Source organism: Phalacrocorax carbo, chromosome 1 (genome assembly GCF_963921805.1).
Source record: "Phalacrocorax carbo chromosome 1, bPhaCar2.1, whole genome shotgun sequence".
In the NCBI taxonomy this organism is placed as follows: domain Eukaryota; kingdom Metazoa; phylum Chordata; class Aves; order Suliformes; family Phalacrocoracidae; genus Phalacrocorax; species Phalacrocorax carbo.
In genome coordinates, this window is record NC_087513.1 from 183,821,872 (window position 1) to 183,849,525 (window position 27,654).

Here is a 27,654-nt window from a genome sequence, read left to right on the forward strand (position 1 = left end):
TGTCAAAGCTTGCTGATAAGAATGTGCAAACACACAAAAGAACTGAAAAATAATTCCAGATTTGAGAAACTTGAGTGTAGTTTTCCTGCTTGTTTCCTGGTACAAATTCTGTCTGTCTTAATATAGCTGAATAAAGTTAAAACTGTTGTTTGTTGTATATACAGCAGTAAAAGCAACACCAATTAGAAGAACTCAGTATTGAAATAATTCTTTTTCTTAAAATAATCAACATTTTCTCAGTCCTGTATCACTCACAATTACAAAATAAATGTGTACATATAAATGAACCACCAGGCATAACTTAAATTGCAACAACGAATTGATTCTTCACGTGCAAAAGATTGTGCAGAGCAGCTTTACTGCATAACCTGGGAAGAGCAGGATAAAAAGAGAACACCGTGATCTATCAAGTCGGCCCAGTTCAGCAGCGCACTGGCGTATTTTTGTGTAACGTTACACTTGTGAGCGTTCCTGAATCGCGGGTATGACTGACTGCCTACGTGCATGGGCCTGCCAGCACGCTCCACACCATGTGCTGAGGTGAAACACGAATGCACGCCCGATTAAATCCGAGTGTGCTCTACAGACATCTGGATTGCCCTCAGAGACAGGCACACATTCCCAAAGACATCAAGGCGGAATGTGAATTCCAGAGCTACCCGATTTGCTAAAATGCATCTGCGCTATGAACTCATTTTCTCTCTGCCGAGAAGCAGAGAGCTCCTGTTATCGCTGCTGAACTCCTTCCAGAATCTCATCAACTTAGTCTGAAACTAGACTTAAACAGTTTGAGACTAGACATGTACTTTTACACTCCACCACAGCACGTGGTCCACCCTAAGCTGACCCAAGAATGGCTGGAAGAAAGCTGACAGGCTTCTCTCTCAAGGTTCTGGACCCTTGCCCAAGATCGCTCCTTTTGCTTTTGTGTATTCATTCAAAAAAAATAAAGCATCATAATACAGAGTTATTTTCAAGGGACTAGATTTAGGGAGCTCACCCAATCAATGGATGAAAGTAAGTAGTATTCACGAGGCCAGCTTCTAGACTAACTTTGGGGAGCTTAGGCTGTTGCACCTGGAGAGGAACATCTCCTACCCCCAGAACAAAACTCGCAGCTGTGGTATTTCTTCTGCTCCATCACCGTGATCCTGTACCTTCCCAGCTGTGATATGGTCAAGAGAAGGACCGGCTTAACAAAGCTATGCTGCCAAGACAGAAGGTGTGTGCACACAGACCTCCAAGCTTGTTCTTTTCTGCTGTAATAAATTCAGTCCATTCGCACCAAAGTATAACAAAGAGGAGCGTCACACACCGAAAAACAGAGGCATGGATTTTAATCCATCTATCATCTAACAAACGCGTCTGTTGTATTTTGCTACTGAACATAACATTTCTGATTCAACTCTACGCAAGGTCGTCAGCAGCCTCCTCCTTCCAAAGCCTGCAAATTTTCTAGATATTCGGTGACAGCCTCTATCTCTGCAAACTCCAGTAGTCTGTTGATTAACTTATCCAGTTCTTCTTTCCCACTTAGAATTTCCTGTGAAAAAAAATAACAACAGACAAAAGCATTACGGACTGTACATCAGTATCATTCTGCAATGCCGACTGTTCGAACGAGGAGCTCCTGGAACGCACTTATGCACTTCGCCTGGAGTCTTATCTTAGCGCATCCACTCGCTCGTCTTTGCGCTCCCCCCCTGCGAAAGCAACACGGGACTTCTGCTGCTGCCTGCGAAAAGCACGTTGATTCTGGCAGCAACAAAAGGAGCTACTGGTGCCTTCCTGCCATGTTTTCACGTAACCTACACATTTACATGAAAATCCCCTAGCAAGAACAATCAAGGATGGAAGGATCTAATTCAAATACTGTTGCTCATGCCCAGAACTAGTTTGTTTTGCAAGCAAAGTGTAACCAACTAGTGTTGGGCAGTTTATGGTTTCAGTTTCACTCAAGAAAAATAACAAGTTCCCAACACTAAGGAGCTGAAAAGCTTGAATAATGAAAGTCATTTTATACAGTCATGGAACTTCTTCCCACTCTCCTCCCCTGAGGGATTTGTGCACCTATTCCCCACTCCATTAAATACGAACCATTCCATTTTCAGGGTGCCCTGCGTTCTCTGAAGTCACCCAGGACATTGGTACTGGGTACAGTTCCAAAAGTGTTGCTTCTTAGAGTAAACTGGATATCCAAGCTAAAACAGTGAAGGGGTCACCCTAAATTTTGCCCTAACATTCAAAACATTTTCCATAAATTTAATACACAAAATTTCCATACATTTAATGCACAAAAATTTGTTCCCTGGGAAAAAAAAAACCAAACAAATAAATAAATAAGATTCAAGGCATATGTAGAGACTCACTCAGAAATAAAGTTTCAGGTGATCTTAAAATTAAAGCATTCAGATTCAGTTTCTTCTAACTGCAGGCTGTGAGGCAAACAAAGAAAAGTTTTTCTCTTGCTTCACTCCAGCATTAAAGAGAGAAGGAAAGACCTGGCTTAAATAATAATAATAATAATAAAAAAGTCCTTCTTGTCAGGTTTTTCTTTTGGCTGTACTAAGCTTCAAGAATCTCAGATTTCACCTGTCCAGTTTGGCCAAGGGACTCACGGAGTTCACGAATGAGGGCTACACGCTCTTCATCATTTTTCACTCATACACTAGGAGAAAAATACACAGACCAGCAGGCCAGTGAGCTACATCCCGTGCCAGTCATCTTTAACACTACCCTACAACAAGGCAGAAAAGAAAGTTTAAGCTTTCTAAATCTACAACATTCTGCCAAAGCACAGCTGGGTACCTGATGTCCTGATTAAATTGTTTTCACTAAGTTCATTTTTTCTTCTTACGGTACACATTAAGTATCTAACTTTAAAAACTCTCAGAAGAACCATTACCTTGATATTGCGTGCATCATACGAGATCCTGTGGTCAGTGACTCTGTCCTGGGTGAAGTTGTAAGTACGAATTCTCTCTGCCTGGGCTCTTGTTCCCAACTGTAGTGAAGCAGCAAAAAACAAATTCTACTACATTATGTTTTACAAAAAATATCAAATACTACTCGAAAACAGAATAAACTTTAATGGATCAGTCTGTTGCACCTACAAATCTAGCACTCACTGGCTAGCTACAGGGTTTTTCTAAATATTGTGGCATTTCTAAACTGTATTATTTGTGATTCTGTATCACAGGCCAAGTTTTAACACCCTCCAGTAGACTTCTGTTCCAGCTCTGTAGCTGGAAAAATTACATAACTCTCAAAAGTCATGTAAGGCAAGAGCTGTGTCTATACGTGTCCTCCGTTCAAAAATGTAAGCGTTTGTCTTTTTTGGCGTGTTGTAGCTCCCACAAAAAATAATGACAGCAGGCACCGTTAATAACAGAAGCAGCACAAGTCAACGTGTTGCAAAGCAGTTCCAGTAATGTTTGGCTGTCAGAAATTAGCACTGAAAGAGGAGTAAATCGAGACTATGAAGCGAGGTCCTCTAGTGGTAGAGCGCAAGAGTGCAAGCAATTCTAAGTATTAAAGCAGAACTCCAAAATGTAGTATTGTTGTGTGGTTAAACGCTTTTATTTAAATTGAGAATCAAATACTAAAAACTGCTTAGAGAAATGGATGTCTGCTTCTTTTTTTGAAAATTTCATCTGCTCCCACACGTGTATTCCAAAATGAAGACTTTATTGAATGTATTCTGAAACATAGGAAAGGTAATTTACTTTTGCCTGGTTTTCTCAGGTATTCATATAAATGTACATCTAAGTCCTTCATGCAGCTTTGAAGGCTCTCAAGCTAAAATTAATAACAAAAGATAAATGGCTTACCACTTACAGTGACTGGGTTAATAATCTGCAGAAACAATACACCTAAATGCAGCCTGAAACTAGTCATTAAATAGCGAAGCTGGAAACTTTGGAGCACTAAATGATTTTGTAACACCGAAATATTCTTACTCCTGTTGATCACTGTTGAAGTTTACACCACAAATGGGAAAATACTCAAAGAATGGGAAAAGAATGATCACACGTTTCAAGAGAAAAGCACACTTGGCAGCGTAACTTGAGGTAACTCTTTTATGGAAGCTGTTTCTTCCTTAAAAGGTTACCTAAATCCTACCGGATAAACTGCTACCTAACCGCGAGGTGTCAGGACTGTTTATGTACCTGTTTCTTTCAAAAGCTCTGAATGATCTTACAAACACTCTGGTTTAGAAACAGGTTAATATACAACTTTGAGAACTTCAGATCCTAGTTTTCATGGCTGATAACTTTTTACCGATGCTCTGTGTAACTGTGGCCCTTATAGGGGGATTCAATGCAGGATGCTGAGTGCTGCTTTTTGGATAATTCCAGCTAGTCTTTTGTCTCTTTTCTTTCCAGCTACAGTCGATGTCTCTTTTTCACTGCCTGAGAAGTCTACACTAGCCTTGAACTGGGATAAGTAAAAAACAGAATCACCATTTTAAAACACAAGATTCGCCTTCGTAAGCACACCTGGTTAGACACACACACTCGCTTGCTCCGTCACTGTCACTCAAAAAGATCAGAAACAAATCCACAACACAGCGCCGTCTCCAAATTTCAGCAATCACATGCTCTCACCTGCAGCTTTCTGGCACTCTGCTCTTGACTTATTTGTTTTTCAATGACCTGCTGGTACAGCTTAGCTTTCAGTGTCCGCAGAGCTATTTCCTTGTTCATCTGCTGTGATCGCTCCTGCTGGCACTCAACTGCTAGTCCTTCACAGAGGGATTCAAGAAAGCTCAGATCAAAAGCCATTATAACAAAGAACAAACAAGCTAAATTAATTCTAACACATTAGCCAAATGAAACCTTCCGGAGCGCTGGTTTCTAGGGCCTTTCAGCTGTAGGATAAAAAGTAATTTTAACACACTGGCCAGAATCATTAGTATGTTTTTAAACTCTTCACAGCAGCACCAGGGGCTTTGCTCAGTGCTACAGAAGTCAGGGATATTTTAAAATTTCATTAAGCAAAAGAATTTCTGACATTGCCTCCAGAAAAAGGGTTCACTGCAATTAGCTATCACATGTTAAAAATGTAATTTGCACAGTCTACCGAAGTGTGTTTACAACAGTGTAATGCAAGTTTTTAAAGTCTTAGTCTAAATAAGCTCTTGGAGACTGGAAAATTCATTATTCTAGCAGAGAAGGGTGTCTAAACAATACTGAAGAGTCTTGAACCTAGTTATGAATAATGAAATAAAGTGAAATAATGGTCTTTAAATGAAATTTAGTATTTATTTTTACTTCCCTTTTGATTTATGAAATAAAAAGGCATATAGGAAACAGCTGTTTTCAGGTCACTACTGGAATTTCCTCTGCCTAAAGAGATTCTGCATCTGGACAGACAGAAGCCCATTGAATTTCAATAAAAACAAATCCTGAGAAAGACAGAGTGGTCCAGTATATACACTACCTTCCCATCAATATACCTTTTCCTTCCTATTCACCTTATGACAGCATTATCTCGTACTGAACAAAAACCTTCAAGTCTCCTTTCTTCTCAGTCTTGTAACTACACAGGTTCAAGCCAGGCAAAGCGCACCCTCGGTTGCCAACGGCCATTATTCCCAAAGGTACAGAGCCCGCGGCATGAATTATTTACATCTTCCATCCCACCCCTGTCACCCTCCATTTGTTCTTTCATCCTTCAAAGACAGTGTATTCATTAAACATTCCCTCTGAAGACAAAACTGACATAATAGCAAGACACTGACCATTGTGCCACTGGTACATAGCCCTTTTCTCACACGTCGCCTTGCTGGAAGAGGGGCAGAATGAGAAGGGGCTACCTCCTTTTTCTGGTATAAGGCCCAACCCTGCAAACTCTAAGAGACAGCTTGCAGGATCGCAAGCTTTCTCTTTACGATACAGATTTAGGGTGATGAGAAGTATGAAATGCAGCCAGACTTACCTGTGGGAAGGTGTATAACTCTCACAGCGCTATCAGTTTTGTTAACATGTTGCCCTCCTGCTCCTTTGGCCCTGAATGTATCTATACGCAAATCTTTGGGATCCACTTTAACATCAACCTAGAATCAAAGAAAATTACTCGTTTCTGCTCATTCTAAAAATACTTTGAATATTGGTGTAGAAAAAAAAAAAACACTTCTCAAAAAATTGCTCCTTTACAACCGCTCCTGAGTAACAGCTCTAATTATTATACTTCAAAAAAAAAGCAATGTGAAATATCTCTGCAAAGCAATTGATGCTTTAAATATTTCACTTATATTTTCAAACTCCCACTTCCAGTCCTCCACAAAACAAGGGGGTGGGGTGGGGGGGTGGGGTGCGAGCCTGTGTTTGCGTGTAACAAAATAAAATCAAGAACGTTTTGTAAAACCACTAGCTTTGGCAGGGAGACTGAGAAATAAGCAAGTAATCAAAAACTACTTCTAAACAGCAGTGCGAGGATCTTGTTCACGAGGCAAGCCTGAATGATTCTTGCAACAGTGCTTAAAAACATCTAACTGAGGAAAAACTTGGTGTATCCAGATCCAAGCAAGGATTGTAGCATTGGAAATATGAGTCCGTGATGACCTGGACCATAGTCTGGAGCTCAGTGGATGGTAAAGGAACATTCAGTTCTGATCAATGTTGCAAGGAAAGCGTTACAAGGAAGCAGGAGAACTTGCAGGGAAAGCCTAAGGGATCTGTTTTTGCTTATTTTGTGTGTAAATTGCTGGTTTAAGTGAGAACTGTAGGTATCAGTAAGATCTCAGAAACACTAACCAACACAGTCACTCATTCAAATTCAAAGCAGACTGCCCTTGATTTAGCAGAGAAGGACACCAGTAATTCAAATGAAACAAAAAAAAAAAATCAAAAGGACCTGCATAATCACATTACTATGCAACACTGAATATTTTCTTGGATATATTCCCTGTCTTAATACATGATGTAATTTAAAATTGGCGTGCTCACAGCAGTCAGCTTTGTGAGTGTTGGGCTGGAACACCGGGTGAAATGATCACTGATCTACTGATCTACATGCCATTTCAGGCAATCGCAAATATCTGCAAAGTTCCTTCTGATGACCCATGTAAACAAGTAAGGTGCAGAGCCAAGGACTATCGCCTTCCAGAGTCAGAGAACTTGTGGTTCACTTGCCGGGACTTGCACAAAGTACTTGGGTACCAGTAAAATCCCAAAACAGCAGTAACACCTACTCCAATGCCAAAATGGGTGAGCAGGGATACACCGCCTTACCACCCCGACTAACAGTCAGTTTACCTCCTCTGGCTGAGGGAGGACGATAACTGACATTGTCCCAGTGTGAATACGCTGCATTCTCGATGATAGGCCCGTCTCAGGGATTCGCTGGACTCGATGAGTCCCTCCTTCATATTTCAGATGCCTGTAGACGTCATCCCCCGAAATATGAGCAGCGGCGTGATGCAACCCACCTGGACAGACAAATAATGTGTGACAAATATAGCAGAGGAACACTGCTTTGAATTTCATTGTCTTGGTGGAATATCTGAAAAACTGCCGTACCTATCTCAGCCGGTGTATAGTTCACAATGTCAAAGGTCCAACGTTTATAGTCTGCATAGTTCTGGTACATCTCAAACATTTCTTTAGTGAACTGTTGGCAGATGTCTCCTAAAAATATAAAGGCGCTACAACATAAATAGCAGTTAACAAAACGGCAGCCACCAGTTCTCAGATTTAGCTGCAACTCTAACCACACTGTCGTTAGACAGATTAATACCCTTCTTTAGAAAGTATTACTTTAAACCATTGAAGTATAAAAAGGCATTAAGAATAACCCATAAGAGGTTTAATAAAGTTGGATGGAGGTTTGAAGTAATCTTTACTGTGGGGACTTTGCTGACCTCCAGTTGTTCTGCCAGCTGTCACTTCTAATATGACATGACTTCTATCATATTTTTTCTTTGGCACTAGAAGCTGGAAAAGCTGAAAAGGAAAAAAAAAGAAAAAAAGAAAAAAAAAAAAGAATGTCATGGTCTCCTTCATGATTCTGTATCTCCTCTTAATCAAATTTACAGCCAGCCTTCATAATTGCCACACCTTGAGCACACACAACCACCGATGTCTTTTGGCAAACTAGTAAGTAGGACTAAAAACTGTCCAATGGTTGTTGCAACTCAGTGAGGTCAGTGTGGAAATGGGATATGCTGGTGCATCCACAGGGAAGCTAGCTGAAAATTTGATACTGCAAAGTCAGGTGTCAGGCCACCTGCTCCAGCCCCAACTACCTATGAACACAAAGTTATTAGCTACAACCCAGCTAATCCTTAATCTTATTTTTCAGAAAGTCCCATTTCATTTCAAACTGAACACAGAAATGAGCCCAAGCATAGAGCTCTTCACTGATTCGTTTCAGGTTCTCTGCTTATAATTAATTTCCCCACTCATGGGGTGCTGTCAGCTGAAGAGAAAATGAAAGGCTGTAAGTTCCAATCAGAAATCTTTCAAGAACGCACACTCCACTGCCACAACCAGTTACTAGGATGTCACATCAGGTCTCAATAGCACAGACTCACCATTTTTTTGGTCCCCGTTCAGCATCTGCAGGCAGACAAGCAAGCAAGCAAAAATGACTAAAATAATAACCTTCTAAGACACAACTGTCAGTAAGAAGCTTAGTAATAATTAATGTTGTCACTTTGTTTCAGGGAGAATACAGAAGCTGGACTTCTGTTTCATTAAATACAAGTGTCAGTGTCTATTGTTAAGATCACAAAGAAACATTTTCCTGACGTTTTTATTTACAAAGCTGTATAATTTTACCTCAGGCTTACCTTTCTGCACAACACGTTGAATTTTTTCTCCAAGGTTTCCTTCTCTTCTAAGGCAAGCTCCAGAAGCTGTTTCTCATCTCTGCTGTCTAGCTCTAAATTCCAACCACAGGAGTAGGTGTTAGCCAATCTCACCTAGCTTACAGCAAATTGTAATGTAGCTGTCCAAAGACAGGCATTGCAGCACATAAAAGCTTGCAGTTGCATTTTGCCAGCATGAAATATCAAACATAAGCTGCCCAAGCCAGGATGCATATTACTAACTAAATTATCATATTTTGCAGGGGTGCTGGAAGGAGTAACAGATATCTTACCTCTCAATCTCCAGTTTATGGCTCAAAATCTGCATCAAACAGATGCCAGTCTCACCTGACAGTTACTCACTCTCAGCTTCCCTTACTACAATTTTTCATGCAACAAATTTTTTTGTTTCTAGACTTGCCCAGAAACACCCATAAATTCAACAATTTGTAGCCACCTCATTAAGGTGAGATTACAAATATAGGTATGATGATAATAATGAGGTTTCTAACCCTCTGTCTCCTGCTATTCAAGAGATCAGTGAGATTTGGGAGTTATGGATGCGAGTCGTCAGGATGTGGGAGACCTCACTTCGACTCTGCTTTGCTTAGGGAAATTCCCTTCCCCTCTCTTCAGCATGTGAGACCACAATCTGGAGCACTGTGTTCAGTTTTGAGCTCCCCAGTACAAGAAAGGCATGGAAACAGTGGAGTGAATCTAGTTGAGAACCACCAAGATAGTCAAGGGTTGGAGCAAAGGACATATGAAAAGAGGCTGAGAAAACTGTGTTTGTTCAGCCTTAAGAAAAGCAGGTGGAGGGGAGGTTTTATCATTGTGTACAACTACCTAACAGAAAGACATTGAAAAGATGGAGACAGACTCTGTATATCATGATAAAAGACGACATGAGCTGGAATACAGGAAATTTTTATTAGATATTCAGAAAACTATTTCACCCTAAGGGTAGTCAGACACTGAAACAGGGAGTCAGAGAGGTTGTAGGATCTCTGTCCTGGATATATTCCAAACTCAACTGGACAAGGGCCTGGGCTCTAACTGGTCCTGCTCTGAGTAGGGCATCAGAACAAATGACCTTCAGAGGTCCTGTTCAAACTAAATTATTAAATGATTTTGTGATTAGATTGCACCTTCCTACCTTTTAGAGCTTACTACCAAACTAGGAAACATTCTCATGTAACGCTAGCAGAAGCTCTGAACCTTTTCTGCTATAGAGGCTTCAGTTTACAATAATTAAAGACGTTGATCAGTTAGCATTAGATCAGACTAAGACTATTAGACTACTAGATTAGACTAAGTAGAAACTTGGAAGACGGAGTCAAGTGGAAAACCTACCACTGCCAAAATAGGGAGCGCCCTCTCCTTTTCATCTTTCTTCCCACTGTTGTACCAGCTGAAGATTGGCTCTGTCACTCATCTCATCAGAAACTAAACCAATTCAACTCACCAAAAGAAAACAACAGGTCTGGTTAAACAAATGCATGTATTTTATCATGCCAAGTTGAACTAGCTTTAATTTACAATTGGACAATTGTCAGCACAAATGGGGGAATGGGGGCAGGCAGCTTTGAATAGCCAGGAGAGAGAGTGAGGGAGGAAGACAGCAAAGAGGAGGCCATCCTTCTGGCCAGCATGGAAACCATAGGTTTGCCTCAGATGCAGCATAAAACTGGACACTCAGTAGCTGAATGCATCTCCTCACCTTGCATGACTAGTGGCCTGAGCTCTGGATTCTGCGGCAGGAATCAGGCATCTCAAAGGCAGGTGCAAAGACCGTGGGCTCCACATCCCGAGGCATCTGGAGCCTGGTTCCCATTCACAGCAGCTAACACTAAACAGGCTGGGATGCTGAACCCGCTTTGGATACTGGGCAAGGACAGCAGTGGCTCCTCCGTATCACAGTTTTAAATTTATGCTCTGCATTTTTTTTCCTTAAATAAAAGACGCCAGACCAACACTCGAGCCTGGCATCCCCTGTACCTAAGGCAAGAACTGCATAAATTTCCCTACCAGTATGTCACAGCTCCAACCCAGAGCTGGTACTGAATCAAAGGCTTCGAGCTGGTCCAAAAAGCATCATTAGTGATTAGTTAGATAAACAGTATCAAATTAACTACTGCCAGCAGAGACGGAAGAATGGTCCGGTGGTCACCAACAAGCTTAAGGTTCAAAGGACTGGCATCCCATTCCCACCTCCCTACAAACCTGACCTTTAAGAATTCACTTAAATCACCCTGTGACTCACACCACCACAGGCAAACCTGGAAATAATATTTCTCTGCTTCACTGAGTGTTGCAGATATAAAATCCTATAGCAATTGTGAGGAAATCAGGTACTACAGAGAAGAGGGTCAGTTAGGGAGCTAAACAGAAAACAAAGAGCAGTCAAATGAAGGGAACATCTATGTTTTAACTTGGCCACATGGTAAACAGTACAGACAGAATAATTTGGCTCTATTTAATTAACTTCTTGGCTGTAATTTTCTCTCATTCTTTTCTTTTCCCTTCTTTTAGCTAGAACTCACTCCATTCATCCACATCATAATTTCTGGAATTAGAATTACTCTTCATTATATTTACTTGATCCAAAAATAGCCTTTTAAGTATAAATTTTCCAGTGTTTTCTTAACACTTTCTAACTCGTCCAAGAACATTTCTTTTTCAGAGTTAAAATTTTGTCCCTCCTCACCTTCACTCCTTTTCCTTGTTCTCCAGTGGAGAGGACATGAGAGGGTTAGGGATTAAAACATTTTCAATAACCACCATTTTTTCCAAATGCACAAGCATCTATTTATTTCTAAAACTAAAGAATACAACTGTTTTCTACCTTTCTAAACAAGTTACATTTTTACCAGCTTTATTTCAATCTGACTTTTACTGTTTTGTCAACACCCCTTGGTTCTCTCTCTGAAAAGCACCACAAACTTCCATCCTCCTCCATTTACACTGCTGGCTACCTGTATCTCCTGTTCTTTGCTTTTCCCTTGCTTCACTTCTTTAATTAAGCCTCAACCTCTCCAGGCCAATGTTTCCCTCTCCTGGCTTAAGAGCTAAGCCAAGAGAACTTAGCAGTGTAGTTCGGCACAGCAGAATGGATGTGTGCACTGTGCGCACCTCCTCACACTTCTATTTTTTTTCTCAAAATGTTGTGCCATTAGTTATTTTGTAGATTCTTTTACTCCCTGTGTATGTGTACTTTCTTATTCATGAATGGTATCAAAACCAAAAAATTTTTCATTCTTTTTTTACCCCAACTTCTACTGTTGCAGAGTATCGAAAAGCAGCAGCTTCTTAGATAACCATCAACTTTTATTCCTTGAAGGACTCCTCTAATATTTTTGAAGAAATATTAGCTTTTGCCATTTAAATTGGAAGCTGACAATACAGGGTCTAATGGAAGTTCATGTAATTTGCTCAGTAAGTATCAATGAACTGGCTAGATGGAATCCCATTTTAAATAACACAGGTGAAGTCTGCAACTATCAAGTATATCAGGCTCACTAAATTTTTTTAAATTCAATTCATTCTGCTCTTAGTTCTATCAAAAAAGAACCTTAAAACAAACACTTCCAAACTATTCCTGCTAGACAGATAGCCCTGAGATTCCAGACGATCCCTACTCTTGCAAGTTGGCTGTATTCAGACCTCAAACTGAAGTGAGGTGCGATGAAACTTGGAAGGATGTGGCTGGATGCAGAAAGCCCTAGGAGCACACAAGCTCCCAGGAGCAGGCAGGACCAGAGGGTGTTCCAGGGCTGGCTTAACTTATTCCAAAGCTTTTCTCAAAGGCTGGGCAATGAGCTTATCACAAGCAAGGCTACTGTTTTTAAACAAGTAAGTAGACATGTTCTCCTCACCTCTGCACATTGCTTCTAACTCCTGAACTTCTCTTTCAGCCTCTTTGATTTCTTGAAATGCAGCTGCAATGGGGGACAGATCAGCACATCTTCTCCTCAGGTTTCTTTCCTCAAAGTCACTTACTGAGTCAGCACTTAACAGATGAGTAACCTGCTGGTATTCCTTGCTTAGAGTCTCCAGATACTTCTGCACGGCCTCATGCTTCCACAATGCTCGAGAATCCTCATGTTTTTTCCTATGCCAACTGTCAAAAGGCGGAGTGAATCTAGCTGTGTCCAATAAAGATTTTGGCCTCCAAAATCCACAGTTGTGCAGTCCCACCACATAACCTATCTTCTTCACAACAGGAGGGAGAAGACATCTGTGAAGTTGACTGTGACAGTAGCAATTGGCAAGCAGGCTCTTAAAAAGCCAGACACTTTGGAAAGGTTTCATTTTGTTTCTTATTTTTCCACTACCTGAAATCAAAAGTAGACAGTACGTGGACCACCGTTATTTTCTAGAAAGAGAGAGCATTCTACCAAAAAAAACCCCACCCCAAACCAAACAAACACAAGAACTGTATCAGGCCCAAATCCTGTTCTTGATTACGCCAACACAAATGCAACTGTCATAGACAAAACTACTTCTGTTTTAGTCCTGGTTTAAACCAGAAACTTTTATCAACACCTTTATACTGAGGGTTGGATAAGGTCTCTGCTCCCACTTCCTCAAACAGTTTATTTGTGCTGCGGAAAAACTACTGTAGATGCGGTTTTACAGACAACAGCTTCATTTTGCCATTAGAAAATCCAACCATTTCATGCCTTACCGGCGGATAAAAAATGTTGCTCAGAGAAGACAAATTTATACTGGAGGTGCAGAATTATAGAGAGAGAATGTATGAAATGTGCAGAATTAATGTGCAATATTATACCCACTACAATAACAAGATATAACTTTGGCAGGAGGACGTTAGTAACATCGAGCTGGCCTTGCAACAGATTAGTCAATGAGACCACAATACACTTGCAAGAAATTACTCACCTGTATACGTACTATGTAAGACATGGGCACAGTGCTTTTCGTCCCCTGTGTACTCCTTCCCATGATATATTTACATATAAGTATTATAAACATTTTCTATCCAAAAAGTGAGTAAGAAGCTGGTACTCTGAAATGCAATCCCTGCCTTTTTCTGAGACACTTGGCCTACAGTTTTGCGGGCCACAGGTTCTGCTTAGCATTACTTTGGCTCTAGGAAACATCTTTTCCTCTTCATTTTATATCATCAACATTGCAAACTATGCTATGAATTCTTGGTGTGCTCTACAAATTTATATTGGAGTGCAAGGGTCTGCCAAGGGGGCTAAATTGAAATCATTCATATTCTAGGACTACTCACACAGAAAAGGTTTAACAAATAAAGAAGCACTCCTTAATAGCTGACGTGGCGTGGGGCACGGCCAGAAGCAACGGCACGAGATTTAAACGGCCCCTAGGGAGCGTGAGCGACCAGGACGGGCAAAAAAGGCCGTGGCACATCAGAACAGCATGGCGCGGCAGCTGGCGCGGCAGTTCGCGCAGGCAGGGCGAGCAGGAGGGAGCCCGCTTGTAGGTCTACAGTTCAGGCAAGTGCTTTGGTCTCTGGCGAAATGGTGGGCACTCGCCTCAGAGCTAAAACCAGTGTTCAAGCAGCAAAAGCCCTTGAGATGTCAGACGCATCCACCCAGATGGATCTGGTAAGAAAGGAAACATCAGTACAGGCAGTGGGGTGTGGCAAATGTCCAAACCCCTCTCCTGACGAAAAGGTAAGTACCTGCATGAGGTGTGCACAGGTTGACGACCTGTTACATCAGGTGGCTGAACAGGAGGTTGTGCAGTATTAGAGGAGCTGAGGCAGAGATAGACAGGTGGCTTCAGAATCATGTTCCTGTGGCAGACACCACCGAGAATGAGGAACCGTGGACCCTGGTGACTCACAGGAGCAGGATTCCACAATAGCCTGCACCCTCCACCAATACAATCAGAAACAGATATGAAGCCTTAACGACGGAGGACACCCATGAGCAAGGTCTGCAAAGTCCCCTGCAAGGAGAAACTGTACCAGTAACATACAGTGTACATCGTAAAAAGAAACGAGTGCTTGTGGTGGGTGACTGTTGAAGGGTACTGAGGCACCCATCTGCTGACCTGACAGGGAGCCATGAGAGGTATGCTGCCTCCCAGGAGCCAAGGTCAGAGATGTTGCCGAGAGGGTGCCACAACTCATCAGGAAAACAGACTACTACCCACTACTACTGTTTCATGTAGGCATGAACAACACTGAGAGCCATACCCTGGGTAAAATCAAGGAAGACTTTCGAGCCCTGGGGGAGCAAGTGAAAAACATTGGTGCCCAAGTGATCTTCTCTTCCATTTTGCCAGTTGGAGGGAAGGGAGCAGCCAGAAACAGGTGCGTAACGTATATCAACTTCTGGCTACATGACTGGTGCCACCGTGAGGGGTTTGGCTTTTATGACAATGGGGTGTTCTTCAATGACAACAACATGCTAGGGAGGGATGGAATCCATCTGTCTAAAAGGGGTAAAGGAATCTTCAGCAGTAGGCTGGCTAACTTGGTGTGGCAGGCTTTAAACTGAAGGACTTGCGGGTGGGATCCATTGCAAAAATGCTCACACCAGCACATCCAATGGGGGAGTAAGTCAGGCCAAGCAGTGCGGTGATAAAGGTTCCTTAGCTGTCTCCCAAGAGGTGAAACAGAAGAGTAATCACCTCAAGTGTATGTATACAAATGCACGCAGTCTAGGTAACAAACAGGAGGAACTGGATCTCTGTGCCACTCAGAAGGGTATGACATCATAGCAGTAACTGGAACATGGTGGGACAACTCAAATGACTGGGGGATTGTAATGGACGGTTACAAGATCTTTCGTAAGGACAGTCAGGGTAGAAGAGGTGGAGGAGTTGCACTCTACATTAAGTAAAACCTTGAATGTATCGAAGTCAACTATGGTGATTGCGACTGCTCTATTGAATGCCTCTGAATTAAAGTCAAAGGGGTCATCTTCAGGCAGGACTTCACAGTGGGCATCTGCTATCGACCCCCTAACCACAATACTTGGGGCACTAAAGCAAGCTTCTGGCCAACAGAACCTGGTCCTGATGGGTGACTTCAACTACCCACACATGTCATCCACCAAGTTCCTGGAACGTATAGAGGACTGTTTCTTGATACAAATGTTAGATGTGCCAACCATGAATAAGGCACTGCAGGACTTGCTATTCACACACCGAGAAAGCCTGCTTTGTAATACCTCGGTTAGTGATAGCCTTGGCTGCAGTGACCACAATATTGTGGAGTTCGGGATCCTGCTGAGTGTGCTGAAGGTCACCTCTAAGACAAGGGTTCTGGATTTAGAAGAACAAACTTCAGTTCACTCAGGGCTCAGTTGGGAGGGATTTGATGGGAAGCTTCCATGGAAGACAAAGGAGCTAGTGAGTGCTGGGAGTTCTGCAAGAACTCTCTCTTGGAAGCACAAAGCCAATTTATCCCCTACAAAGGAAAGGGAAGTAAGCTGAGCAGGAAGCCCCCTTGGCTCAACCATGACCTCCTGGGTCTACTCAAGTCCAAAAGGGAAGCATACCAGAGATGGAGAAGTGGAGGATGATCCGTCGAGAGCTACAAGCGCATTGCCAGAGTGTGCAGAGATGTAGTTAGAAAAGCAAAAGCCCAGCTTGAATTGAAACTGGCTGTAGATGTCAAAAATAACAAGAAAGGGTTCTTCAGGTATGTCAACCACAAGCAGAAACAGAAGGAAAACATAGGCCCACGGTTAAATGGAAAAGGAGAATCAACCACCAATGATGCAGAAAAGAGGTCCTCAACACTTTCTTCACTTCTGTCTTTACCAGCAATGCCAGATCCCAGGCTTTGGGAACAAAATTGCCGGTTGATCCAAACACCAACCCACCATCAGTGAAGGAAGAATTAGTATATGAATTACTACAGGAGCTTGACCCACACAAATCAATGGGCCCTGACGACATCCACCCGAGGGTGTTGAGAGATGGCTGACATGATTGCAAGGCCACTCTCCATAATCTTCAAGTAGTCATGGAGAACAGGGGGTGTCCCAGAGGACTGGAGGAAGGCAAATGTTACCCCTATCTACAAGAAAGGCTCGAGGGAGGATCTGGGTAACTATAGGCCCATCAGCCTTACTTCAATCCCTGCGAAAGGTATAGAACGAATCCTCCTGGGGGCCATCACAAGTCAACTGAAGCACGTGATTGGGAAAAGCCAACATGGCTTCACTAAAGGCAGATTGTGTTTGACAAACCTGGTGGCCTTCTATGACAAAGTGACTTGCCTGGTTGACATGGGGCAGGTGGTGGACATTGTTTACCTGGACTTCTCCAAGGCCTTTGATATGGTCCGCCCCAGTCTCTTCCTGGAGAAATTAATGCGTTATGGCCTAGGCAAGTGGTCTGTGCAGTGCGTGGGGAACTGGCTGACAGGCTGTACCCAAAGGGTGGTGGTAAATAGCTCCTTTTCCAAGTGGCAACCTGTCACAAGTGGGGTTCCCCAGGGATCGATATTGGACCCAATGTTATTCAATATCTTTATAAGTGATCTGGATAATGGCATCAAGTGTAGCCTGATGAAGTTTGCGGGTGACACCAAACTGAGTGGGAAAGTAGACACTCCAGAAGGGAGAGCTGCTCTGCAGGGAGATCTGGATAGGCTGGAAGAGTGGGCCAACAAGAACCTTATGAAGTTCAACAAGGACAAGTGTAAGGTCATGCACCTGGGAAAGCATAATCCGGGAGTGCAGTACAGACTGGGACCCACCTGGCTGGAGAGCGCCTCTGTGGAAAGGGACCTGGGGGTCCTGGTGGACAGAAAGCTCAACATGAGCAAACAATGTGCTGCTGCGGCCAAGGCAGCCAACAGGATGCTGGGTTGCATCAAAAAGGGCATCGCCAGCAGAGATAAGAAAATCATTATCCCATTCTACTTAGTGCTTGTCAGGCCACACCTGGAGTCCCCGCTCCAGTTCTGGTCCCCGCTATACAAAAAGGATGTGGACAGGCTGGAAGGGGTCCAGAGAAGGGCCACCAAGATGACCAAACGACTGGGAAGCTGCCATATGAGGATAGGCTGGGTAAAACTGGGTTTGTTCAGCCTTGAGAAAAGGAGGCTTAGGGGGGATCTCATTACAATGTACCAGTATTTAAGGGGTAGCTACAAAGAAGATGGAGACTCCCTTTTTACATGGAGTCACATGGAGAGGACAAGGGGGAATGGACACAAATTGCTCTTGGGGAGATTCCAGCTGGACACCAGAGGGAAATTTTTCACAGTGAGGACAGTCACCATTGGAATAATCTCCCCAGGGAAGTGGTTGACTTGGCCACGTTGACACCTTCAAGAGTCGTCCGGACAGGGTGCTGGGCCATCTTGTCTTGACTGTGCTCTTCCTAGAAAGGTTGGACTAGATGATCCCTGAGGTCCCTTCCAACCTGTGATTCTGTGATTCTGTGATATTTCTGCCAGTGCCACAATCCCATCTGTCCACTGACCTTTACAAAAAAGTGGATTCAGAGAAAGTGAGAGCATGAAACTTTTGCAACAGGATCTCCTTGAAACATACAGTTCAGTTTTCTGACACAATTATTTTTTACTCATCAGTGGCAAGACCTTCTGTCCATCTTCAGGTGTTTTATTAACATATTGCTATGGCATTCTAACTACGCAACTCACTCATTATCCGCACTTATTTACTTTCATCCATTTGTCCACAATGAAGCAAAAGCAATATGCATTAAAACCAGAAGTACTGCATCTTGCTTGCCTGGGTGTCCGTTTTACTACCTGCAGAAGGAGGGAAGGACCTTTATTGTACTTCTGCACCTTCCCCAAATTCCCCAGCCAGAAGGTGCTATCAAACCCACAGCGGCAACTTCAGGAGTGCTTTAATTGACAGAAAGCCAACGATACCCCACATGGACTGTTCTAGTGACTAAAATTGGCTGTAGCAGAGGGATCATGTGCCCTTCCCCAGGAACACAGCAAAAGGCACAAATCAGGCTCATCAGCTAAAATCCTGGACTTAGCTGCTCAGGGGCACATGTAGACACAATTCCAAAAGCCCTAATTCTGCTGATGGCACTGGAGTTGCTCCAGGCCCACATGGCCCATCATCATTTGGTCAAGTACTACCCATCAGTAACTCATTTTTAAAAGATTCATGTTATATTTTATTTTACTTAAATATATTAATCATAACCATCTAACTCATTTTTTACTGATGTAGTTAAGAAGTGATGTACTTAAATAGTAACAATTTGTACTATAGTTCTGCCTGAGATCTCAAAAATAAAATTATTGCTTTTAAATCCCTAAAAAACCTAAGCAATGGCATGATGCAGACCTCCAAGGAAGTCAGAAATTGCAAAACAACTTTGCTATGGTAAATATCTCTCCTTTTCAGAGAGATACTACTGCATCACAGATGTGCAGAAATAAGCACACATAAAACTTTTACAGAGCTATGAGCAGTAGATGACCTATTAACTGCTTTCCAAACCAGATTTTAATAACTTTTTAAAGTTACAAAATTACCCCATGCACATCACAAATCAAAACCAGCACGCAAAAGCGACAACTGTAATAATCTTATTAAAATAATGAAAAAATAAGAGTTTAAAAAGCTAATTTCCAGTCAAGAAACAGTTATCAATGCTGTGACCACTTTAAGAGGTTTTACAAATAATTTCTAACAATCAGGGTGCTATTAACTCCACGCAACTATATTCAGACACAGAAGAATATGCAGGCATAGGGAAGGGGCACGTATTTCAATGCACGCTGTGACAGGAACAGCTCAAGGCTGTGCCTCTGAGGCCACTTTTAATACACTGCTGCCTCCCACCACAGCTACCCGCAGCGAACCCCCCAAAAACCATGCACAAAGTCCCCCTAGCAGCTGTCCCTCATTGCAAGGGTTACGGATGGATGAGGAAGGCAGGAGCAGGCAGGAGCAGGCAGGAGCAGGCAGGAGCAGGCAGGAGGAGGTCACAGAGCAGCGGAGGGCAGCTGTGAGGGGCAACAGGGGCTCTGCTCCCCAGCACCCACCAAGGAGCTTTGGCACTCACCGTCCACCCACTTCAGTGCCAGACAGATCCTTCCTTGAAACGCGAGGCCATGGCAGACAGGAAGTAGAGCAGAAAAACTCGCAGTCCCAGCATGCCTGCTAAAAATCACGTCTCCCAGCGTGCTCTGGCTCTGGCCCGCATGGCCAGCCAGCCCTCTGCAACAGAGGCACTGGGGTGCCGTCACCAAAGGTCTGCGCGCATCTCTTGAGCAACGCTACCAGTAAAGGCAGACATTGCTTTATTTTGAGAAACACAAGCCCCAAAATAAAAAAAAGGGGAATGTAACCTTAAAAATAAGTCTTAATTTTTAGTATCTCCCTCACAGCCACACAGTAACGTGTTCTGACTTCAGCAGTGCTTTGGGAGAAATGGCACGAGTAACAACAAATCGGAATATTCACGTCTGTTTCCGACTTCTAAGATGTTATATTACATACACTTTTCCATGTATTTTCCCAAAACATGGGCTGAAAACACATGCTGTTTCAAATCTGGTTATTCAAAGGTTAATTTCAGAGAAGTTTGCGTAAAACAACTTTAAGTTGTCAAAGCTCACTATTCAATTATATTTAAAATTAATTATTGCTATGCTACTAAAGACAAACATCAGTTATAAAATGTTAATAAACATAACTGTTCCGACTATCATTACAACAGGCTGCAGCTTCCTAATAAGGTATGTTTTAGAACATACTATGTATATGCACATTTTAATAGACAATATTAAACAATTATAAACAATTACCTCCCTATATCTGTATTTTAAAAAGACTTAAGTAACATTGGGTTTTTATACATATAATCACCCAAAAATTCAACTTACTTACTCTTTGCTATAGGAGGAAAACGTATTTGAACATCTAAGATGAAAAATCCTGCTGCTTGAGACTGTTTTACGTTCCCCTTAGGTGCCCCACATGGACAGAAAAGTAATTTTTTCCTTCCGAAGTTTGCTTTATTCCAGTAAGTTTCCCCACCTCTTTCATATTTGAACAAACCCAACTCTGCTGTAAATGCTTTAAACCCCACTGTGTTCTGAGTTTCTTTCTTCCCAGCTACTGTCATTCAACAGGATTAAAAAAAGGTAAAAATTTGGTATTTGGCACACGTAACATCAGTGGGGTTTGGTGAGGTAAATATTCCAAAAGGCTGAAAACTAGGCCGATTGACTGATGGGAGGATTTGGATCAAACCTCATCAGCACATGAATGACAACTAACCACTTGGCTTGTTTAGATCTGAGGACTGGTTCTCGTTCTGCTCCATGCCCTAGGAAAGAAGGCAAGGCAGGCAGATTAAAAGGTTCTTCCAGAGAACAGGACCCATCCCAGAGCTGATCCAACCTACAACAGGGATGCAGCAAACAGCACCCTCAAACCTCAAAGGCACTTCCCCGGGCCTGAGCCGGCTGTGCTGTGCCATGAGAGACACCATTGTCCAGACACTGTCCCCACCACGCCTCACTCTTCTTCCACTATTACTTAGACCTCAGTGAAAGGGAGTAAGAAAATTATCCTTACATTGGGAGTCTAAATATGCAATCTGATACTTAAAAATCTTGGGAAGGTAATCTATGGGAGGACAACCAAAAAGCTAGGAAGAACCTGAAAAATGTAAGCAGACCATGCACTCAAAAATTGATTTTAAAAGAAGAGGGTAGGCCAAGGAAAATCAAATCAGCTCTAGTGCAGGTAGTAATGGTCCATACCTTAAATCCTCTAATTAAAAGTGATCATGGTTCATTTTTTATTATGCCTTGGTGGCGAGTACTTTAACTTAATTCTAAGTGTGAAAATAGAGACTGTAACAAACTCTCAGCCCTCCCTAGCAAACAGTAGACCACACAGGGCCCCCATGGCCAAGACAAGGACTGGGCTCTGTACTGTCAGCAGGGTTTCCAGATGCACCATCAACCAGAGGACCTAGCCCATGCATCGCATATTCAAAACATATAAGATACACTCTTTCCCCATATTAACTGTATGCTTTTTATACTGCAATACAGGAATTCAGTATGAAGGATGGGAAATCCTGCTGCCACCTGTGCTTCCATCTCCCTCACATTTTGCTTTGAGGTCTGAAGCAGCTGCCTGTGGAGCTGGTGAGGACCACAGGTTATGGGACAGAGGCCACTCAGGGCAGGCTGCCACTGCCTTCCTCAGCCACCATGGCAGCCCACAGGACGTTGGGAGCAAAAGGGAGGAGTGACAGCAGAAGTACACCGAGGCTTCAGGGCTTCGAGACAGATGTGGCAGTTCCATCCTTTAAAATCTGGCAATCCTAAAATGCCAATTGCTTTGGAAAGTAGAGGCAAAGAAATGGCTCATCAGGCAAAACAGGCTCCCAGCCTTACCATGTGCTTCGCTTGAGGGCAGGTCCCTGCCCACACAGAGGCCCTTTTTCGCTCAGGGGGCCCTACCGCGGTTTAGCGATCTGCAAGCAGTGTGCCACAACTTCTACAGATACCAACTGACATTGACGGGTCACAGAGTAGCATGAGAGATGTGGCAAAATTACATCATTATAATGTATGTATCACTTTAACATTGCTCCCCCCTTTTGACCCAAATGGTTTGTCAACAGACTTCTGAAATTCTTTCTGTTTGAAGGAAACACTGGTGACAGATTCATACGCGTCTTGAATACAGTCCTGTTTATTAACGCCTGTAGAAAGAGCTTTGTTTTGCCCAGCACAGTGGGATTAAATGACAAGTTTTCTTGACTGTGCTCCCAAACCTCACTTTCAGCTAGAGCTCTGCATGCCCCCCCCAACTCATTTATTCGCTCCCAGCTCATCTATAAACGTCTCTTTTATTGTCTCCTTACTTTCCCTTTCTTGCTGCTTTTAACATGGATTTTTAATACAGACACACATCTAAATGAAAATCAAACCCCTGCCGCTTATTTGCAATTTGCCTACTTTCAGACAGCGTTCTATCCAGTATTTGGACTAGCAGGAAACAGAGACCTTTAGCTGTCAAGAACAGCCCTATTGCTTCAGACCAAAGGTCCACCTACCACAGTATTTGCCTGCATCTCGGAGATGCATCTTTTTATGACTCAACCCAACCAGATGCACAACACGCCTTTTGCTAAGACAGAAAACTAGAGTCCATGAAGTCAAGGCTTCAGCTTGTTATAACAAGTTCTGAACACGTGCTGTGGTACAAACAGGCTCTGAAAATGATGCAGCAGGGCAAAGTCAAGTTGGCCATCCTTGTCAACTGTACTCCTGCTTTGAACAAGTCAGATACCAAATACAGCAGTACCAGACCATAGAGCAAAAAGAACAGTAAATTGGGTAGAACATGCAGAAAATACACACACTGCTATCAGCAATCCAAGTGACTGACATCATTAGAAGCATGCCGGAACAAAAAAAAGTGAGAAATAAACACAGTAAAGATCTTCCTTCTGCAGAGAAACTTATTACAGACCATACATCTAAACAAATTAACAAAACAACACCGAAAACAACCACCATCCACAAAAACAGCAGCCATAAACCAATGCTCAGCTAAGAAGAACGAGGAAAGCACACACTGGACTTCTTTAATATTCTCCTCGCCTTTGATAATTTCATCTCAGGAGGCTTCCTAAGCCTACCACATTTTTATTTTCCTAATTAGTAGTCCCCAAGTTAGCCCATCATCGAGGTTACTGCCTTCCAAGAAATTGTCCACTCTCTTATTCTCTCCTTTAGCCTGAAAGGAAAGCAGCCATCATGTCCATCAGCTTCAGCAAGCCTTGTCACAAGTCAAAGACATGCTGCTTGGGATCCTCAGTCACAGTCACACAGTCACCTACTTTATGTGTAACCAAATAAAATGTTAACTATGCGACTTTTCTAACTGGCTCTTGTTATATACTATTTTCCACGCGCTTGCTTTACTGTGGGTATCTATCACATTTGTCATGTGGACGGTAGGTGGATAACCATCTTATTACAAAATTAATGTCCTTTTAAAACATACCAAAATATAATTAATATTTTTAAAGGGTAATTACCTAGAGAGTCTCATTGAAGATGCCTAATTTTTTTCCTTGTAAGATAAGACTTTTTAATTGGTTGCAACCTTGACAGTTTAACCAGTTTTCCTTCTCAGTAAATGCCCCAGGCCAAATGGTTTTAGTGTTTCCGGTTGGTTTTTTGTTGTTGTTGCTGTTTTTTAAATTTTTTAAAATTTTTTAAATTTTTTAAATTTAAGAACGATTTCTAAGAATAACAAGAAGAAAAAATTATCTTCAAAAGACCTTAAACCTCCTTTGGCGAAGGTGCCAAGCCATGAATAAACGCTTACTGTTCCAAGCATGCACGATAGCGCTGGGAAGTTTTACATAACCAACTGCTGAAAAATGCATTAGTGCAATAGACGACATCCCCGCTTGCTAGAAATCTGCCTGCGAAATGTGCTGTTGTTTCCTTAAATACCAGCCGGGGCACAGCAAGCACGCAGCCTCCCAAAGCTCTGCAGCTCGCAGACTTCGCTTTTTCCCAACACCCCCCCCCAGGCCTTCAGGCAGCCCGGCTCCCCAGACCACCAGTATAAGCGAGCTGCTGGGACGGCGGCCGCGCCAACTCGGTTACTTGGGGCAGAGAAGCAGGGCAGCGGGGGCACAAAGGGCGTTTTCTGCCCTCCCGGAGAGGCCAAACGCTGCAAAACCCCTCCAGCACCCCGTTTCCACAGCCCTTCCCTTGGGAACAGCCGCCATCGGGGCCACGGACGAGTTGTTACCGACCCCCAAGGGTGGGATCCCCCTCCCCACTCCTCCCCCCGGGGCGTTGCCGCCAGCTCCCCCCGCCACCCCCAGGGCCGCCCGCCTCGCCCGCGGCAGGTAACACCCCTCAGGGCCGCCGAGAGGGTAGCACCACAGCCACAAAGGCCGAGCCTTCCCCTCATGGCGGGGAGGGCGGAGGGGGATGACGAGCGGGCGGGGGGCGCCGCGGAAGATCCCCTCACGCCCCGACCCGAGGGGGAAGCCGCGGCGGGGGGGGGGGAGGGCGCGGGGGAGCGGCAGGCGACGGTGCGCCTGCGCGGAGGGGACCCCGGCTGCCATTTTGCAGCGTCAGCCGGGCGGCGAAGCCTCCCCGGCAGCTGCGCAGAGGGGCCGCGCTCGCAGGGAGCGGCGGAGGGAGCCGGTGGGGAGGGCGGTGCAGGCCAATGAGTTAAAGAGTCGCCGCCGCCGCCGCCGCTCGGGCAGGAGCCGCGCCGCCGCCCCGCCGAGTTTGGGGTTCGCTTTCCCTCCTTTCCTTCCCCTCCCTCCTACCGACAGCCGCCCGGCGGCCTCTCCCGGGCCGCCCCCACCCCGCCAGCCTCCCTCCCTCCCTCCCGCCGTGCCTGCCCGGGGGCCGCCCGCACCATGCCGTCCGTGCCGCTGCCGCCCAAGGAGAGCAACCTTTTCAAGCGGATCCTGGTGAGCCACCGGCCCGGCTCCTCTCTCTCTCTCTCTTCCCCCTCCCCCCCTTTCTGCCGGCGTTTGTCCCTCCTCGCACGCCGGCCTCGCTCGCTGCCCCCCGACCCGCTGCGCTGGTTACTTCGCCCGCCGCTGGAGTTGGCTCCGGCAGAGCGAAAAGGGCTGCGGCGGCCGCGCTCGCCGCGGGGGGTGCCGGGGCTGCCGCCGCCTCCTCGTCCCGGTTCGTCCCCGTTTCCTTCCTTTGTCTGGGGCCCGCCGAGCAGGCCGGGCGAGCTCCCCTCGCTGCTGTGGGGGGCCGGGGGGGACTGGCGTCGCCCCCAGGCGAGGGCGGGAAGGAGGGAGGGAGCCAGCCGCCCGCCGCTCCCCCGGGGGCCGCCGTTCTCCTTCCTCCCCGCCCGCGACGGTGACTCCGGGGCGAGCTCCGGCCGCGGGGCTGGGCAACGCTGCCGCTCCGTCTTCCCCGTCCCTCCCGCCGGCGGAGGCGGGCCCTTACCCGCGCCCCCGGCGGTCCCGCCGGCGGCTGGAAGTGGCGGCCGGGGGGAGCTGTCAGCCCGGCCTTGCCCTGCCGGCCGGGGCCGGGGGCTGCTGTGGCGCCCGCCGCTGTCGCCTCCCGCCCGCGGCGCCGTGCTCGGGAGGGCGGAGGGAGGACCTGGAAGCGCGGTGCAGGCGTTGCAGGGGTCTGGTGGTGGTGCGAAGTCGATCTCTATAGGCGCTTCGCTTCCAGTAGCGACGTCTGTTTTAGTGTAGGGACTCGATTAAATCTAGTTCGCTGGCCAGTCTTAAGTGTAGTTGAAGACGTCTGGTGGATTAAAGTATCCTGACTCCATAAGACCTTTGGAAGACTCGTTTCAACTTTTATGTGCTGGGCTACTTTGACTCAATTTTTATCTTGGGCTGCTTCAGCTCTTTGAGATTTAATGGTGCAAAGTACATTTAGTGGTTGTGAGGTAACTTTAAAGAAGGAGCTCACTCTAAGTTTCTACCCAATCACTGTATATTTTATAATGCTCACTTCTTATGGAAAGAAAGAAAAAAAGCCCTCCTTCCCCCAAGAAGAAAAAAAATCCCCCAATCCACAACAAATCACCAGCCTCCCCTTTTCATGAACTTCTCAATGTAATGGAGCTCCAGCCTCAACAAAGTCGAGGTGTTTTGTGCCAGTTTGCTCGCCCGCAGGCAGAGGAGGTCTGTGCAGCGCAGCAGTAATCTGTTGGCAGGCACGAATTTCTTCAGTTAGTTGGAATCTGTTAGGCTAGTTTCGGTAACTTTGTGGTTAAGAGGTGAGCATTTTGTCCTCAGGAAGCTGAGCTCAAACAGCATGTGTAAGCCTGTGTAAGCCATATGTGGCTGGTGCCTTTCAGCAGGTGCTTCAGAGCTGTTTTTTACCTGCTTTGGGTAGAATGCAGATTTTAAAAGACTTAGTGGTTCTTAGTGGTGATTTGTTGCTTACTGCATGCTTGTGGTATGCATCCTAGTAAGTCATTCTAGCACTCCTCTTTCTCTCTGCTAAAAATAAATGACTAATATTAGAACAGTTAAGTGATTATTCTTACAGTAGCAAGCAAGTTCACGTAGCTGTCACTTCTGAAGTTTTTTCAACTGAAATATAGAAGAGCTTTTCTGGAGATCATATTTTAGCTAACTTTTTTTATTAAGCAGTGGACAAAATGTAAGTGCTTAGGCAAGGAAAAGAGATGTGTTAAACTTCAGTGAAGCTGAAATTGGCTGGCTTTCTAAAGCCTTCAGAAGGTTTAACTGGTGCTGTGTTGTGACTAGTCAGTTTCTAAAGTGTTAATCACAAACTCTTACTTGTTGGCTTGTCACTTCATATACTGATACTTCTTGAAACTTAATTTCTTATTACTTTTTCTAGCCAGCTTTGATATTTTTCATGGTGCACTCTTTCTGGAATACAAAGGTCTACATAGTACAAATTGAACCCTCTGGTTGCTTGACAGGTTTCAGAGTATTTTAGTGTAGTAGTATAGTTTGTAGTGTTAAAGGACTGTTAATTGGAGCAGTTTTTGCCTACTTTGGCATTGCCACAATGCTTGAAATTACTAGGGATGCTATGGGCATTTTAAAAATGGGGCGGGGGGGATTGTAGGGGAGGTTTTGTAAGAGACCTTATAAGCATATAGTGATTTAATCACTTGGAATAGATGCAAAGAAACTGTACTCGTATATTAGGACTAAGTATTTTTACAAACACTATGTGGAGAATTAACAGTTATGAAATGGGAAACTCATTTGGAGATCACAATTACTTAGGAGTCAGTGACTTGGTGTGTGTATGTAATGTGCAAGACAGATTATCAACAGTCTGGACAAGATGCCCTCGTAACAGCAAACCAAGCTTACTGAGCTGCCCAAACTAGCATGGCCTCATGGAGTTCAGTGTAAGCTGTGAA

The 27,654-nt window shown here is 44.3% G+C and overlaps 2 protein-coding genes across 11 annotated transcripts in view; one reads left to right on the plus strand and one right to left on the minus strand.

The window, feature by feature from the left end:
• Window positions 1-1,320: 1,320 nt before the first annotated feature.
• Window positions 1,321-25,855, minus strand: MTRF1 (mitochondrial translation release factor 1). 7 transcript variants are annotated; one of them, XM_064440799.1, is made up of 11 exons: window positions 14,487-16,670; window positions 13,715-14,406; window positions 12,688-13,146; window positions 8,795-8,886; window positions 7,865-7,946; window positions 7,524-7,631; window positions 7,260-7,432; window positions 5,941-6,058; window positions 4,608-4,744; window positions 2,906-3,004; window positions 1,321-1,543 (listed from the first exon to the last, which is right to left on the minus strand). In XM_064440799.1, the coding sequence occupies exons 3-11, from the start codon at window positions 13,121-13,123 to the stop codon at window positions 1,421-1,423; spliced, it is 1,368 nt and encodes a 455-aa protein (XP_064296869.1). In that variant the 5' UTR covers window positions 13,124-13,146; window positions 13,715-14,406; window positions 14,487-16,670; the 3' UTR covers window positions 1,321-1,420. The 7 variants fall into 7 exon arrangements, with proteins under 7 accessions (XP_064296869.1, XP_064296870.1, XP_064296868.1 ...); XM_064440800.1 differs by lacking the exons at window positions 13,715-14,406; window positions 14,487-16,670 and adding an exon at window positions 25,737-25,855; XM_064440798.1 differs by lacking the exons at window positions 13,715-14,406; window positions 14,487-16,670 and adding an exon at window positions 25,226-25,713.
• The window catches only part of NAA16 (N-alpha-acetyltransferase 16, NatA auxiliary subunit), a 75,224-nt gene continuing 72,428 nt past the window's right edge, over window positions 24,859-27,654 (plus strand). The window contains exon 1 of one of the 4 annotated variants that reach the window (XR_010371126.1): window positions 24,859-25,243. Coding sequence is in view for 2 of the 4 variants with exons in the window: in XM_064440787.1 (XP_064296857.1) it covers window positions 25,190-25,243 (54 nt within the window). In the remaining 2 variants the exon portion in view is untranslated. The remainder of the gene's footprint in view (window positions 25,244-27,654) is intronic. The other 3 variants (XR_010371125.1, XM_064440787.1, XM_064440786.1) reach the window with 3 other exon arrangements.